The 16,986-nt window shown below is 48.8% G+C and overlaps 2 protein-coding genes across 3 annotated transcripts in view; one reads left to right on the top strand and one right to left on the bottom strand.

Annotated features, from left to right (window-relative positions):
- The first annotated feature begins 672 nt into the window (after window positions 1-672).
- PLA2G2E (phospholipase A2 group IIE) lies at window positions 673-4,254 on the top strand. Its single transcript, XM_003271549.3, has 4 exons — window positions 673-764; window positions 1,506-1,644; window positions 1,857-1,963; window positions 3,815-4,254. The coding sequence occupies exons 1-4, from the start codon at window positions 725-727 to the stop codon at window positions 3,955-3,957; spliced, it is 429 nt and encodes a 142-aa protein (XP_003271597.1). The 5' UTR covers window positions 673-724; the 3' UTR covers window positions 3,958-4,254.
- Window positions 4,255-11,238: 6,984 nt separating this feature from the next.
- OTUD3 (OTU deubiquitinase 3) overlaps window positions 11,239-16,986 on the bottom strand; it is a 30,554-nt gene continuing 24,806 nt past the window's right edge. For both annotated transcript variants that reach the window (XM_003271730.4, XM_030805704.1), the window contains exon 8: window positions 11,239-16,636. In XM_003271730.4, the coding sequence (XP_003271778.3) occupies window positions 16,460-16,636 (177 nt within the window). In that variant the 3' untranslated portion in view covers window positions 11,239-16,459. The remainder of the gene's footprint in view (window positions 16,637-16,986) is intronic.

Genomic DNA, 16,986 nt, shown 5'->3' with positions numbered 1-16,986 from the left:
TGCGGGAGGCAAGAGGGACACCTTCTATTCTCATAAGACAGGCAGGAAAACTGAGGTTCCAAGCAAGGGAAAGGACCTGCCCATGGCCGCCTAATATGCAGTGGAAACAGGACTCCAAGGCCTCAGACCCAGCGACTCCCAGGCCCTGAACGGTGACGGAGGTGCACAGTCAGTGATCCCAGTCACAGACCAGAGCAGGAGGGTCAGGGAGGGGAAGAGCTAGGCTAGGCCGGGGCCTCCTGCCTCCGGTTCTGCCTGGGTGGAAACTCAGACACAGGACGGACTTGGCCCTGGGCACCTCCAGGCTGTGAGAACTGAGGTTTTTCAGCCTCTCTGAGTCTCGGTCAAGTGGAGATGAGGAAAAGATACCAAGAATGACAAGAACCTGGCACAGCCCGTGCCTCACAGCCTGGTCAATGGATGACTTTTTGGAAAGGGTGGGCAATGGGAAAGGTGTGAGTAGAAAGAGCCACGAGATTGCCCGCCATCCCCCACTCTGCCTGGAAGCAGAGCCCACAGGCCCCGCTGGCCCCTCCCCAAGGACTCGGCCAAAGTGTCAGACCTGGAAGAATCATTGCATCACTGGGCACTCACGGGTTAATGATAGGGAGTGGACAGGACCTGGGTATTTAATTAGGAGGCTCCCTGAGATCAGAGGTGGCCCTGCTGCTTTCTTCTGCTGCCTTTTGTGCTCCTTGTGCACCTCCCTTCCCCCCAACCTGGGATGAAACCTCCCCACGTGCTGGTGTTCCTTTGCCTCCTGGGTAAGTGATCTTTATGAACTTCAGCCTTCTCCTGCTCCATCTGGCAACCCCAAGCTCCATGGATGCCCCTGAGCCTGGCCCTACCGAGGGCGTGGTGGATGCCAAACACTGGAGGTTGCCCCCATCCTGCAACCAGGGTGACCCTGAGGCCAGTTTTGCCTGAGCCAGCGGTGGCTGGAGCAGAGGGGAGGAGAATGCAGGCTGGGAGGGGTGAGGGGCATGGGCCAGGGACTGGCGCGTCGTGGACGGCACACCCTGGGCTCCTTCTCCTACCCTAGCTTCCGTGTTTGGCTCCAACCTGCTGAGGTGGGCAGGATTCAGCCCCACGGCTGAGTCAGGAGCACTGGGAGGAAGTCAGGGAGGTCAGCTGAGGTGGTCAGCAGACAGGTCCAGTGCCATCTGATAAGACTTCTGGGGACAGAGTTCCTGGCTAAGGGCCGACACCTGGGGAGGACTGGGGGCTGGTGGGGAGCCCCTGGAAGGGGTGAACGAGTGATATCATAGTAGATAGAAGAGTGGGAGGGGACATTGGAGGGGCCGACACACTGGAGGTGAGGACTAGGGGATGAAGGTGCAAAGGATGTCGTTGGCAATATTATTGCTTATTACCATGGTTGTTGTTGAGAGTGGGTTGCTTTGGGGAGGTGAGCTTAACTGAACAACTGGAGAGATGCCTGTGATCAGATCTGGGGGACATCAGGGGAAGTTGGCTGCAGAGGGTGGAGCCCTCCGTCTCCACAGTGGCTCTGGTCACCGGGAACCTGGTCCAGTTTGGAGTGATGATCGAGAAGATGACAGGCAAGTCTGCCTTGCAGTACAACGACTATGGCTGTTACTGCGGCATCGGTGGCTCCCACTGGCCGGTGGACCAGACTGACTGGTGAGGAGGCGGCCTGCAGGGGGACACCCATGGGGATGGAGGAGCTGGGGGACCCTGGGAGGATCCCAGGAGACGAGGGGGAGCCTGGGGGCCCATGGAAAATTCAGGCTGATCTCTCCTCTGGGCTGCTTTGGGCTCAGGGCCCCCGAGCAACCCCTGGCCCAGCCCAGCCTGGCTCACAGGTCCCTCCAGGTCAACCATGACCCTTACAGGTGCTGCCACGCCCACGACTGCTGCTACGGGCGTCTGGAGAAGCTGGGCTGTGAGCCCAAACTGGAAAAGTATCTTTTCTCTGTCAGCAAACATGACATTTTCTGCGGTAGGTGGAGAGCCCTGAAGTGACCCAGACACCCTGTGGTGAGGTGGGTGGAGGCAGGTTAAGACAGCAAGCCCCTCCTGATGGTGACCTTGGGCCTTATCAGAGCCAGACCCTGGGCTGGAGGCATGGGGTTTCCCGTCACCACGTAACAGTGGAGACCCAGATGTTCACCGGGTACCCAGGCCAGAGAAGCCCGTACCCCATCAGTGCAGCCTCAGCCCCAGGTATCTCCCTACTCACAGACACCTCCCAGCTCCAGCCTCTGGAAAGAGGAGGAGAGGGGGCTAAGCTGAGCCAGGGCCCAGAGGAGCTGGACTCAGGCACCCTCCCAAGGCCTCAACAGGAGCTAAAGGTGAAGTCCTTAGGACAGAATGAGCTGGGGCTTTGACTGGGGACAGCAGATGCTGTTTCCAAAGGCTGACTTCTCACTGGGACTGTCAGGCTAGACCCATTTGCTCAGCTTTGCCATGTCCAGTGCCCATTTGGACCAATTAGCTTTCCTTCAGTCCCAGGCCCAGGCAAGCAGCCTAAACCAAGTGAGAGTGTGGAGGGACCCCACATGAGAGCGCCAAGCTTTCTCCCTGCCACTAAGCCAGGAGCAGCCTGAAAGAAGGGCAGGGCCTGGTGGGCGGATGGCACAGCGAAGAAGGATTCAGGAGGTCGCGTAAGACTCAGCTCAGGTCTCTAAATTCTGTCCTGGGGGCGGGGCAGAGCTGGCTCCATTTCCTCTGCAGCCATCCACTCAGCAGGGCAATGTGCCAGGTGCTGAGTGTCTGTCGCTGGGAGTCCATGCAAGGCAGGAGCAGCCACCTGCCAGGATCAGGGCTGAGAGGAGGAGGCAGGTGGGTGGAGACACAAGTTCTGGATTCTACCCAGGGCGTCACCTTCCACCTGTCTGTGACTTTGGACAAGTGATGTAATCCCTGGAAAGCCTCTGTTTCCTCATCTATAAAACGGAGAGGCTTATACCCACTTCCCCAGCTCAGTCCAGCTCCTGGAAAGAGCCCTCCAAAAGAGGCTGACTGGCTCGGCATTAAGAGTCCCTTCCAACCCTGGGTGTTGCTGACATAGCAGGTGTGGGCAGAGCCCTGACGGGAGACGAAGGCTCGCCTTCAAGAGGGGAAATGAGGCACCTGGCCTGAGCTGTGAGATACCGTCATGGGGACAAAAGGGAGCCAGAGCCACTGCAGGCGGAGGTGACAGAGGCAGCGGCAGTGGAGACAGGAAGAGCCTTCTGGGCCCCTACAGAGCTGATGCCAGCTGGCTCTAGGAAGGGCAAGTCAGGGTAGAAGTCTGACTCCCAGGCTGGGTATGGGCAGAAAACTGGGCTCTATCCACTCTGATGAGGACAGGCAGAGGGCCCTGAGCAGACCCCAGCTTTGGTCCCAGTGGCTTCCAGCTGGGCCCACGCCACTCTGGGGCACACATAGCCATCAGATTGAGTTGCTGTCATTTCAGAGCTGTCCTCTCTGCTTGATGGCCACAATCCGCCATCAGCAACGCATCACACATCAGTGCAGCAGTTGCCTAGAAATCCCCCTGGCTGGGGGCAGTGAGAGTTAGCGAACCGCGTGGTGTCCGTAAGGCCGGAGAGAGCTAAGGGCAGTCAGCGTGGGCTTGGGAGAGCAGGGACGGACAGCGAGGGCAAGCTTCCAGCTTCCCTGGTGTCCTGAGCCACAGTGCACCCCGCCCTTGTCTCTTGTCTCACCCACCCCTGAAACAACCTGGGAGCTTGGGCTCCCATCAGCATGGAGTTGGTCCAGGTCAAGAACGTGGACCCAGGAGCAGCCAAGAGCTGTCCCACGTGGGTCCTAAGCTTCTGTGGTCCCTGACTCACTTTGTCCCATCCAGCCGGCAGGACCACCTGCCAGCAGCTGACCTGCGAGTGTGACAAGAGGGCTGCCCTCTGCTTTCGCCGCAACCTGGGCACCTACAACTGCAAATATGCCCATTATCCCAACAAGCTGTGCACCGGACCCACCCCGCCCTGCTGAGGCTATGCTTGGCCTCCTCCTTGTGCCTGGAGGTCCCACCTCGGGCTGCTGTAGTCCCAAGCCTGGGGAACATTGGCACCAAAGGCCCCCCTTTGGAAAATTCCTTTCCTGCAAACTCATCCCTGCTTGAGAGCTCAGAGATATGTCCTGGACCATCACTAGCCTCCCAGGCTACCCCTTCTCTGTAGAAAGAACCCTTCCCCAAGAGCCATGGACCCTTCAGCACCCGGAAGACTGTCACCAGCTTCTGGGATCTCAGCTCCCTCTTCTGAATAAGTGAATAATGTTTTCCCATAATTCTAATGTTCTTTGAGTCTCAAATTCTGTCAACCATTCTAGAATTTAATTCACTAGAGTTTCATTCATACATTAATTTTCTGATCACCTACCTTGTGCTGACAGCATGCACTGGAATCAGTGGGAACAAGTCTGACATGGGTGGCCCTGCCTGCAATTCCAGCATTAAATTCTTTTAATTTTCCATGACAGTAAGTTTCTGTGACTTTTTTTTTTTTTTTTTTTTTTTTGAGACAGAGTCTCGCTCTGTCACCCAGGCTGGAGTGCAGTGATGCAATCTCTGCTCACTGCAAGCTCCGCCTCCTGGGTTCACACCACTTTCCTGCCTCAGCCTCCCGAGTAGCTGGGACTACAGGCGCCCACAAGCACGCCTGGCTGATTTTTTTGTATTTTTAGTAGAGACAGGGTTTCACCGTGTTAGCCAGGATGGTCTCGATCTACTGATCTCATGATCCACCCGCCTCTGCCTCCCAAAGTGCTGGGATTACAGGTGTGAGCCACCACGCCTGGCCCTGTGACTCTCTTTTTCTAACATTCTACAATCTTATCCAAGATAATGCAGTTTCTGGAAGGAATATTTCTGGCCATATGGCTTAATGTAAAAAGCATGAAAAATACCAACCTAAAAATATTGTCCCCACTGTGTATCAGGCCTCAAATCCCCAACACTGGCAAAGATTGGTTAAGAGTGAGAAGCAGCCCTAGATCGTTTTATCCACACCCATTCTTTGATAGACAGGCCCCTGGGGGCCAGAGAGGGGATGTTCTACCCGAGGGGGTGTCCCCACTCCCTGGCCCTTCATTTCTTCATGAAGTTGTCATCAGCCACCCACGTTCCGGTATGGCCATGTTAACCAGGCCTGCTGGTTGTCATCTTGGAAAGACCAGAGTGCCCAGGGCCGTTCAGCTGTGAGGACACAGGAAGAGGAGGAGGAAAGGGTTCAGCATCGAGGGCCGACTCCAACCTCCTGATTCTGAAGCCATGAAGAATGTAATGCACTCAAGGATTCCCACCAGGAGGAATGCAGCCTATTCTGGAAGCAATCTATTTCAGCAGATGTTACTTCTAAAGATAGAATTACCTATTATATGCTGATGAAATCTTACAGGACTGGGATTCGCCTGCTCAATGACAGAGCACTTGCCAATGCATTGCACAGGGCAAAGCTCACAGTGGACACTCAACAAATGACCGCTCCCTTCACCCTTCCCAGGGCCTGTGCACAGCATTCAGGACCTTGAGGGCAGGGAGGAGAGCAAAGAAAATCAAAGGGATAGCTGGTCGTGGTGGCTCACACCTGTAATCCCAACACTTTGGGAGGCCAAGGTGGGCGGATCACCTGACGTCGGGAGTTCGAGACCAGCCTGACCAACATGGAGAAACCCAGTCTTTACTAAAAATACAAAATTAGCCAGGCATGGTGGTGCATGCCTGTAATCTCACCTACTCAGGAGGCTGAGGCAGGAGAATCGCTGAACCTGGGAGATGGAGGTTGCAGTGAGCCAAGATCGTGCCATTGCTCTCAAAAAAAAAAAAAAAAAAAAAAAAGAAAATCAAAGGGATGTATCGCTGTGTGACCTTTAAAAGGTGAAGAAGCTCTGTGCTAGCGAAAGGAAGGAGGAGAAGAAAGGGAGGACTCAAATCCTCAGCCAAGTATCACCAGAAGACCATGTCTTAAAGCAAAAACGGCCTGTGTAGAGGGGAAGAGCGCAAACCTCCTTTGCAGGAAAAGTGGTCCTGAGGCGCCCTCTGGTGTCCATTTCATTCAGGCCACTAGGGAGAAACCTGTGCTTGGCTTAAACCTCGATTTCTCTTCCTCAGGTGGGCAAAGTGTGCTTCTGGGCTGGTGAAATTGGTCCCCTCACATTTTCATAAATAAATATACTGAGAAAATGCCAAAGGCGGCCATATAACCAATTGAGGATGATGGCCACTGCAGAAACAGGAAACACAGGGAGAAGGAGCTGATAGGGGCAGATTAGAAAGAGGCGACACCCTGGGCATGATGGATTTAAGGTACCAACGGGACACCTACCTGATGATCTTACAGTTGTATAACTGTCCAACGAAACAAACATTGAAACTTAGGAGCAAGATTCCAGCGCAGCCTGCTGTGACCCCTGCCCCAACCCACCCACCCAAACCAAGCTGTCTTTTGGCCACAAACCAGCTTTTACCCTTTGCTTTCCCAGGGCTCAATAAATGTTTTGTTTTTTGGGGTTTTTTTGTTTTTGTCTTTGATACGGAGTCTCGCTCTGTCGCCCAGGCTGGAGTGCAGTGGTACGATCTCGGCTCACTGCAAGCTCCGCCTCCTGGGTTCATACCATTCTCCTGCCTCAGCCTCCCCAGTAGCTGGCACTACAGGCGCCTGCCACCACGCCTGGCTAATTTTTTGTATTTTTAGTAGAGATGGGGGTTTCACCGTGTCAGCCAGGATGGTCTCGATCTCCTGACCTCGTGATCTGCCCGCCTCAGCCTCCCGAAGTGCTGGGATTACAAGCGTGAGCCACTGCGCCCGGCCAATAAATGTTTGATGACAGCATCAAGGGGCCTGCTTAAATCCTGTTTGCTTATATGTGCATTTCTAGAGAACAATCACTTGATACCCAGCAGCAGACTTGCAAAAGGGACTGAAAAAAGGAAGGGAGAACCCTGAACCTGAACTCGGAGGTTCCAGGTAGAGCGCTTTGTTCTGCCGCTTTAGCAGCGGTGGTTCTGCTTAGACCTTTGCTATTCAGCGTGGTCCATGGGCAGTGGCAGCCGCAGAAGCAGCAGCAGGGATCCTGTTCAAAATGCAGAATCTTGGACCTGACCCCAGACCTGCTGAATCAGAATCTGTAAGTTAACAAGCCCCCTTGATGATTCATGTGCACATTAAAATCTAAGTGCTGATAAATGGTCACAGCCTCAGTCTCTGCATTTGTCAAATGGAAGTATGACATTTCCCCAGCAGGCTGGTTGTGGCAAAGTTTGAGTAAGCATGCATGAAAATGCATAAATAATGGCTAGCACTGAAAAATCACTCGTGTTCTAGGAATGAATGAATGGATAGTCATAACAATAGCTAACACTTGCTGTGCACTTGGCATTTGCCAGGCACTGTTGTAAGTGCTTTATGTGCGCTAATTCATTGGATGAGTAAAGTAGGCAACGAGACTGTGTCAAAGCTGGGGAGGGGACATTCTTACCTAAATGTTTCATAGTTTGCCTCTCTAATTTTGATGACAGGATTTGGATTGGTTTTGCTTTTGTTCCTATTTAGCACCTAACCAAAGCTATGCATGAAGTGCAAAGGTAAATACCTTGCTCAATAAGTGGCCAGAAATCACAGTGGAATTCCCAAGTTCAATGAAGAGTCTGATTAGGATTTCATGGACATGCGTCTGCTTCACCGGGGTTCTTTGCAATGTCACCACCAGAGAACTGAATACTTTACTAAGGTTAATTCTTTCCTTCAATAAGTTTTGTACAAATTATGCTTCTGGTCTTTTCCTGGATGCTGGAGATACACACGAATCAGACAGTCAACCAGCGGACAGAAAACAGCAATAATTCTACACTAGCAAGTAATGTAACACCCCTAACAAGAGAGTATCAGGACTAATGGTTCTTAAACCCTCCATCCTTCATCACATCTCCATCCTGTCCACTAATGCCAGCTTCATTTTCCCAGAGCCTGATTTTTATCATGTCACTCCTCTGCTCCTGAACCGTCAGTGGCTCCCCATTGTCCACCAGCCCCTGGTATTCTGGGCTTGGTATCATCTGCTTTTCCAGCCTCTTTTATGCAGCCATATCTATTTACTAAGCTCCTCTGCTGTCCTGCCTTCATACCCTTGTGCAATAGCTTCTCTCAACCTAAAAGCCTCCCTTGCTCACAGGCACATGACCACGCTAAAATCCACGGGCTTAAAGTGAATCCCAAATGTCATCTCTTCCTTTATATTTAGAGACAGGGTCTCACTCTTGCTCAGGTTGGACTGCAGTGGCACGATCACAGTTCACTGCAGCCTTAACCTCCTCGGCTCAAGCAAGCCTCCCACCTTAGCCTCCCATGTAGCTGGGACAACAGGTGTGTGCCACCAATTCTGGCTTACTTATTTTTGGTAGAGACCAGGTCTTACTATGTTGCCAGGCTGGTCTCAAAACTCCTGGCCTCAAGCAATCCTCCTGCCTCAGCCTCCCAAACTGTTGGGATTACAGGAATAAGCCACCCTGCCCAGTCCCAAATATCACCTTTTCCATGATGCAGTTTCAATTGGAGCAGATTTCACCCTCCTTGAACTGCCAAGCTGTGTTTATACCTTTCCTAGAACTGCTTATCCCGTTACTTGGGTCCCTGCATGGTGGCAGCAGACTGCTCTGGGTTCAAATCCTGTCTCTGCTACTAAGCTGTGATCTTGGGCCAATTATTTATTCCTGAATAGAACCATCAGCCTCACAGGGTGGTTTTCAAGTTCAAATGAGACGATGTATCCAAAGTGCCCGGGGCATGCTAGCTGCTCCATCTATGCTTGGCCACCTTCTGTATTTTTGCTCTCCAATTGCAACTGTCACACAGTAGATGCTCAACAGGTACCTGTTCAATTGAATCTGTGCTAATGTCCCCCAAAGGCAGAGGTAGATGGTGCAGAATTTTTCCAGGCAGGCGCTACCTGTAACATTCCCAAGTTAGAATGCACACACAGGCCAACTCCAGACACTAAAAAGCAGTCAGGCAGATCTTTGTTTTGGGGTTTTGAGACAGGGTCTCACTCTGTCACCCAGGGTAGAGTGTGGTGGTGTGATATAGCTCACTGCAGCCTGAAACTCCTGAGCTCAAGTGATCCTCCTGCCTCAGCCTCCCGAGTAGGTGGGACTACAGACAGGCACCCGGCACCAAACCCCAGTAGTTTTGTGTGTGCATGCATAGAGACGGGATCTCTCTAGGTTGACCAAGCTGGTCTTGAACTCCTGGGTGTGAGCAAGCCTCCTGCCCCAGCCTCCCACAGTGCAGGGATAACAGATGTGAGCCACTGCACCCAGGCCTGATCTTGAGAATCCATTCAGCAAGCACAGCATTACTCTTCCAGTAGTGAAAGGCACATGAGAGGTGTTTGAAGAAGTTCCCAGTCTTTCTCCAAACTAATTATACATCCATAATGAGCTCTGTTCTAAACACTGCAGCATCCCACTCCTAGGTTTTGCTTGCGCTGGCCATTCAGTTCAACATGCCTTCGCTCCCTATTTCTGTATCCTGTCTCCCCTTTCATGCCTCATCGAAATCTCACTTCCTCCACCAAGCCTTCCCGAATTCTCTGAACTCACAGCCCTCTCATCAGTACCTCCTTTATGGCATGTGCTCTCCTGGGTCAGTGACATGTCCACTTTCATTCCTGGACTGGAGGCTTTTTGAAGGCAGGATCCATGACTGCTTCAATTCCCAGAAATAAGGACCCATACAGAGTAGAGGTTCACTAGATGTCAGATGGATTCTTGGGATGTTTGGATGGATGAATAAATTGAATAGAAACAATCCTCTGGGGACACCCAAGTCCTTCTACCATAGGGAGGTTCAGACAAGTTTCTCCAAGAAGGTAGGAAATGTTTCCTTCTGCCAAGCCAGAATCTGTGAAGTGACAGGACCGGCCTCAAGCCTTTGCAACCAAGTTCTAAATCTCTGCATCTAAATGGTCTGAGAGTGCCCATTCCGTCAGCAAAAACCATTCTGTCCAGCCAAAACCGTATTGGAGCAGGGCTTTTTATGAACTGTATCTCAAGACACACACAGTTTCTGTGCATTGGAGGAAGGCAAAGACCAGGAGCCTGGGGTGGTGTCTCGCTGACGCAACTCTAAACACCCAGGTTTTCAGCCAGGCTTTCTCCAAGGTGACCGTGAGCAGTTACCAAGAAGGGACAAAGGCACAGCCACTTGTCCCTACCTGGCTCAAGAACACTTCTCTGTCCTTAAAGACTCATCCTATCTCCCACACAGGATCTTACAGGTCACCTGGTCCAACGCTGCCCAAACAGAAAGCCCCTCTAATCCCTAGCAGTGGCCACCTCACCCCAGCTGAATCCCTGGAATGGGATTAAGGAGGCCATGGAAGTTTTCCAGTGTGCGGGCAGCATCTGGATTGGGACATCACTTTGGACCATAGCAGGTTTTCTGGAAGAATCTCAGTTAGGTTAAACAGGGTCTGGAATCTGGGCCTCACAGGCTCAGGAACTGGACAGTGTTTGTCTATCCAGAGATGATGGGTCTCTCAGTTGCGGACTGAAGAAGAATCACACAGAGAAGATCGCTTGAGAGATTGTGGGAGAATCTTCTTGCAGGAGCTAGAATATTCTTGACTTTCATCCAGGAAACCATCTAGTCCTTTTTGATATCAAGGCATCAGGGAGCCAATTCAGAAGGCTGTTTGTTGAATACAAAATGAAGAATGGGAGAATGGGAGTCTCAAGGTCAAAATCATGATATGGTGAGGTCTGCTGAGCCAGATCCCATGTGTGGACGGGGCCCCTGCTGGACGCAATGAAGGACTCCCCTCACTCTGGTTTCCTGTGGACCCTTCTAGGTGAGTCGTGCCCCAGATGGTGCTGTCTGTGCCTTGGCAGGGAGCCTCCTCCTGGAATGGGGTCAAACAATCCTGAGAGTTCTAGGAGCCCAAAGTGGCCGCTGACAGACAACTGCTACACATTTAAACAGTTTCAAACTATCAAGAGATGCTCTCAGATATCAGGCAGAAATCTTAAGTGTATAGTCCTTAAGAATGGCCCTGCCATTGTGTGTGGTCGCTGCACTTAGCTGCACTAAAGCAAAAATCAGCTGTTCTAAGCTTAGTCAGATCCCAAAGGACTACACACCTAGAATACTCAATCCAGCACGCGCACACACGCAAAGCTTCCACACAAAGGTCTCTAAAAAGGACATTTCCCAGCACACTCAGCCTTCTTGCATTCACTCAAACGGTGGTCAGATACTGATAAAAACAACTGAAAACTTTGTTTTTAAACTAGAATTTATTGGTATACAAAACTCCATTTCATAGATAAAGTGGCACATCTTTGCAGCTTCTATTGCACCAAGTATCGAAGATTAAAAACACAAAAAAAGAAACATTTGGTTTTGAAAACACTGCAAATAGCCAAGTACAGTACTTTGGTAAATAAAAAGTAAAATGGTTCAGATGAACACAATCCGTGGAAAGAAACGATCTGGGGGAAGGAACTATGGCCATCAGACAATGGTCACAATTCCCACCATCGAGCTCCATAGATAAGGCAAGACTTGCTAAGTCTATGGACCACAACCCCATGGAGGTCTCAAGTATCTCCAGACTGAAGCTAGAACAAGTATAGTGCAATTAGAAAAAGAGAGAGAAGGCCCCTTCTCCACAGACACATCCACCCCTCTGTAAAGGAGACTGATGCATGCCAACACTTCTACATGGAAAAGGGGAGCCCCCGGGTGTGACGTCTGACTCTTGGCCCTTTTCTTCTTTCCTCTGAGCTTAGTGCTGGTGGAGGCTCTGGAAGAGTCACTGGGGAGGCCAAGGGCCCTTCCTACTATGAAAAATGAACCGTAAGAGTGGGAAAATGTGGGAAGCCTCTTACCAGTACTGCTCGAGGGACCTGCCAGGGATCAAACCGCCAGCTGAGGTCTGTGGCTGAGCTCACGATTGTCATGGACGGCTGGCAGCCTGCTGCAGGCTGACACGCCAAGGATGAGAGCCAGCCACAGAGGGTCTGTCCGGCAATTGCCGCCGGCCGCAAGGACTGGCAGTGAGCAGCAGCAGCTCTGGATCACGGCTATGTCCTGCTTAGAATAAATTCCCTATGCAGAAGTTCATAGTTTTACAGAAATAGATTCTTTACACTGGTACCAGCCCCTTCTCAAGTAATTCTGCAAGGATGCTAAACATTTTCATGGAACCACAAAACAGTCCTAACGAGGACAGTAAGGAGAGGGACTCTATAAAGCAGCTGCTTCAATGACATAGGTCAGAGCCTGAGGTTTTAAAGGAATTTCACCTCGGGAGAGAACGTCCAGGCCAACCACAAGGCACAGCTCTTTCCGGAGGCCCCCATCAGCGGTGCGCGGTAAGCTCTGCATCCTCCGTGCACTTCGTTACTGGTGCGTGTTCTCTCCACATTCCAAAAATGACTGTCCCCTTTCTAATATGCAATGGTGGACATCGTAATTTATGCCATCTAGATCTTCAATTCAATGATGGCATTTAAAAAAATACAATTTACTGGCCGGGTGGGGTTGCTCACGCCTGTAATCCCAGCACTTTGGGAGGCTGAGGCGGGCAGATCACAAGGTCAGGAGTTTGACACCAGCCTGGCTAACATGGTGAAACCCCGTCTCTACTAAAAATGCAAAAATTAGCCAAGCATGGTGGCACGCATCTGTAATCCCAGCTACTCAGGACGCTGAGGCAGGAGAATCGCTTGAACCCGGGAGGTGGACGGTGCAGTGAGCTGAGATTGCCACACCACACTCCAGCCTGGGCAACAAAGCAAGACTCTGTCTCAAAAAAAAAAAAAAAAAAAAAAAAAATTTACTTTAGAGCCAGGAAAACACAACTTATAAAAAGTCCATTACTGAATCACCTCAGAACAACCATCAAAGGCCCCAGAGTTTTAGCAACACTTGTTCTGAAAGCTGTGATGAACGAAGCTGTGAATAATGAGAATGGCAAAACAGAAAAACTGCATCAGACTGAGTCTAAAGATTTAACATGGCTAGACAGAGCCTTGAGGTAAGAAAGTGAAAAGCTACGCATCTACCCAAAACGGGAGTCGGAGAGGGCCACTGACGCGACACACTAAAATCAGGACGCTCCATTCTCTTCCCCCCGCAAAGATCCTTTTGGTCAGGGTAATTTTTAGTCACCTCTGACTAGGAATCCACGTTTCCTTCAACTGACAGAATATTTCACAGAGGTAAACTGATAGCATTCTATGCTGACCCAGTAAAACCCAGGCAGAGTCTACAGAGTTTCTCAGAATTAGAGAAACTGCATATTGACTACAGGGACTCACTACAAGTACAGTTCAGCGCCGAAGTCCCTCTGATGCTACCTGTGTAATATGCGAGCAACTCTCTCCCCGACTGAAGGTGGCCCTCCTCCCACCCCAGCCCCGACAATCACATCATTTCACACTGAAGAAGCTCCCTGGGGGCAGCAGGGCAGGCATAATAAATTACCCATGGAAAGGCTCCCTCCCAGCCAGCTCCAGCTGCTCCACAAGGGAGATCCCACTTCCCAAGCCCTCAGAATCAAATTGGCATTGGAAGTGTTTTCAGAGCTTAATAAAGAAACTACAGACAACTTCGACTAACATTTAAAATTCTTTCTGCCACAATTTCTCAACCATACTTTGCTCCTGAAAGTGTATGTTCATTATTATTGAAAAACTAAATACACACATTCTTTCTAATATCTCCTAGTGGCAACTACATTATCTAGAAGTTATGGTTCTATGTTGCTTTAATACATCTACCTCTCTAGTTCAAAGCTGTTGCCACTAAAATTGTATTTATTTTGACCTCTAAAAAAATATTTTCAAAATCCGTAAAACCTTTATATACAGTTTATAAGAGCAGTAAGCAGCTATGCACCACTGCTCCATCCCCTTTCTCCTGACCACACTACAAGCTACCAAGACAATCTCATGTAACATAAATCACTACCAGCCAAGATGTAACACAGAGGTTAAGACACATTCAGTTCCTAATAAAGAGTTCACAGGAGTACCTGTACTAGAGTAACAGCTGCTGACAACAGTCATCCCAGGACTAAACATACTGGCCTCCACTCGGGCTGCCAGTGAAGTAATTTTCAAGTGCCCACTGAGGCAACTAAGCATATTGATTCCAACCTTCTTATGTACCCAGTGAGACTGAGGCAGTGAAGTCTAAATTGAAACCATTAGCTAGAAGGTATCACTGAAGTTGGATGCATGTACCCTATTCCTAATAATTAACACATTAAACATAGACCAACTGTAACTGAAAAGCTGTGAAACAGTAATAAAAGAAAATTACTAAAGCCGTTTCATTAGTTTTTTAAACCACCATTATTATACTCCAGAAATGCTGAAGCCTATTATCAGAATTAGGTAATTTAAAAAATAAATGTTCCCAATATTCTTTAATAACTTTTTAGCAGCTTCTAAAACTTCTAAAACCCAACAGGGCCCACGGCCACCTTCATTAACCAAGTAAATAAAGCAATTCTACTACTTTTGACAATAAGTCTCTCTTAAGCTGACTGCTAATCTGAATTTCTGGCATACAATCTTATCTTTCTGAAAGGATCTGGCCTCTGCACTCAAGCAGTACAAAACAGACAGGAAAACATCTTCATTCAGAAACACTCAGCCAGTCAGGAATCTGCCCAGAGTTGAAAACCAAGACAACCATAGAACCTAACACACTCGATTCCACTTCCTTAGAGTAAGGTAACAGAGATCTTTCATTTGTTTGGAATGAGTAGAGTAACACAGCCTCAAGCTCAGGACTCTGCGATGTGCACAGAAAAAAAATGCTGTGTACTTTTTTTAATCTGCTAAATTTTACAATGTACTGTACCCAGGAAGAAACCTAAACCACAATGACCTAGGAGCAATTCCAAGAGACTACTGATACTCCAACTACAAAAAGCCACCACAGTCAAAAACAAAATCAAAAGATACCAGTGAAACTGAAGAAAGCAAACGGCCGGATGATAAAGACAATCTGACGACTCCAGGGCCTACCAAACTTTTTAGTTTTCACTTTACCTCCGAATTTTTCTAATTCTGAAATGTGAGGGGTTGGGAAGATAACTAATAATTTACCTTTCAACTCAGCATCAATTATTTGCCCAAGTACTAGGTCCCAAAAGACAAAGATGATCCAAGATGGGCCGCCTCATACGTTATGGTTCTTAAGTTCACATCCACCTAACTCAGTTTTAGGAATGACATCTCTCCACTGCTCAAGTCTGTCTATTTCAGAACTAAAGAGTGATTCGAAGGCCTTAACCAAAGTATGTTCTCTTCTCTGCTGGTCCAACCTAAGTCAACCAACCATGCTGGTCCAACAACTTCCAGCAGATGCTGGAGTTTTCCCAACTTTGAAATGCCAAACAGGGCTTAAATAAAAAGAAATAAATGTGGCATTTTATAAGATTTAATTTCCACAATACTAAGTTTAGCGACCTATAAGGTCAAGTTACCATGTATCTCTCTGAAGGCATCTAAGTCTAGAACAGAAGGGAAGAAAATCGTTATTTAAAATGTGAACATGAAAAACCTTATTCTTCCAGGCTTCTCCTATAAAAACGTAATTTTTTAGACTCCTCTTAGGCAAAACCCCAGGAGTTCCTCTCCTGTTACAACTACAGATCCTGCTCTACACACTATCAGAATTCCAGAACTGTATCACAAGCAGTAACATGCCATCTCTCCACTGTCAGGAAACGAATACCAAAAACCCAACACCACTGTCAACTTCCCAACAAGGCCAGGCCTAATTAACAGTCAGCTGCATTTATCATATGGCTTGAGTGCAAATGAACTAACAGCACCTGCATCCCATCTGAAATAACATCAGAATCAGGAAGGAGAGAAATGCGGTTAATTTCCATCCTGACTGCAGGCCACAACCCTCATGTAACTTTGGGAAAACAATTCCTCAATTATTTTCTGAGTAACTTGGATTAGAAGAAAGTAAATCAAAGCATATTCCTGAGTTGGAGATCATTTATAAGCTACCCTATATATCTGTTTGAGAATGAAAGAAAAACTAAGGAAACCTGTCATTCTGAATTTCTAACAATTATTCTAAACTATTCATGAACAATTACAGCAAAACTCACCCCAAATGTTAAGGAAAGATCCTAGGGTCACTGAAGTCTGATTTTCAGGGCAAATAAAGCCACCACTTAAAAGGTTTTTCCTGACCTAACTATCTGCCCCTAAAACTCAGTATTTTACTTTTGTATTACAGAATATGAATGGCCTCACTGCATTTTCATAAAACAAAACATATCACTAATAAAACTTCGAACAAAAAAAGAGGCAGCTCGAAGGAAACTAACTCAGTGTGTGAGTTCATGTGTGCGCTTTGTTGGTTGTGTTGCGTTTTATAAAAGGACGGCCTCACCGGAAAGTCTGGCACACAGCAATCCTTTTCCAGCCGCTTCTTACAACTCCCAAGAGGCCAGAGAGTCAGATGTTGAGAGCAGCGAAGGTCTTCACCAAGGTGACCTGCGTGTTCGCCTCTGCTTCGCTTCTGTTATTGTCCCTGTGGCCACCTCTGCTCTCCAGGGCTTTGTGGCGGTGCCTCTCCTCCTGCCGCTTCTTCTTCTCCAGCCACTGCTGTTCTCGCCTCTGTTTGTTTGTGACCTGAGACAGAAGGCCATGGTGGTGAGTAGGAAGCACGCAGGACTCAAGCTGCCACCTGCTAGAAGGGAGATGGTGGCAAAGGGCACAGATTGCTTTTCAGCAGGAACAGGGAAAACCAATCTAAGACGCCAAAGATGATTTACTGTCCACTGCTGCTCAAATTTACGTTTAAATTTATATTTCCTTGCTGAACTGGCAAACAAAATCAATTCCATTCTTCTCTTAAAAGAAACCAGCCCTCATCCAGCAAGAGTTGTTAACAAACACACGTGTCAGAGGACACTTTTCCCCACATAATTTAATGCCCCAGGTAATTCTGACAAAATCCTCAGAAGCTTATTGCATCTCTG

Source organism: Nomascus leucogenys, chromosome 24 (genome assembly GCF_006542625.1).
Source record: "Nomascus leucogenys isolate Asia chromosome 24, Asia_NLE_v1, whole genome shotgun sequence".
NCBI lineage: Eukaryota > Metazoa > Chordata > Mammalia > Primates > Hylobatidae > Nomascus > Nomascus leucogenys.
This window is presented reverse-complemented; position numbering and strand designations above follow the sequence as displayed.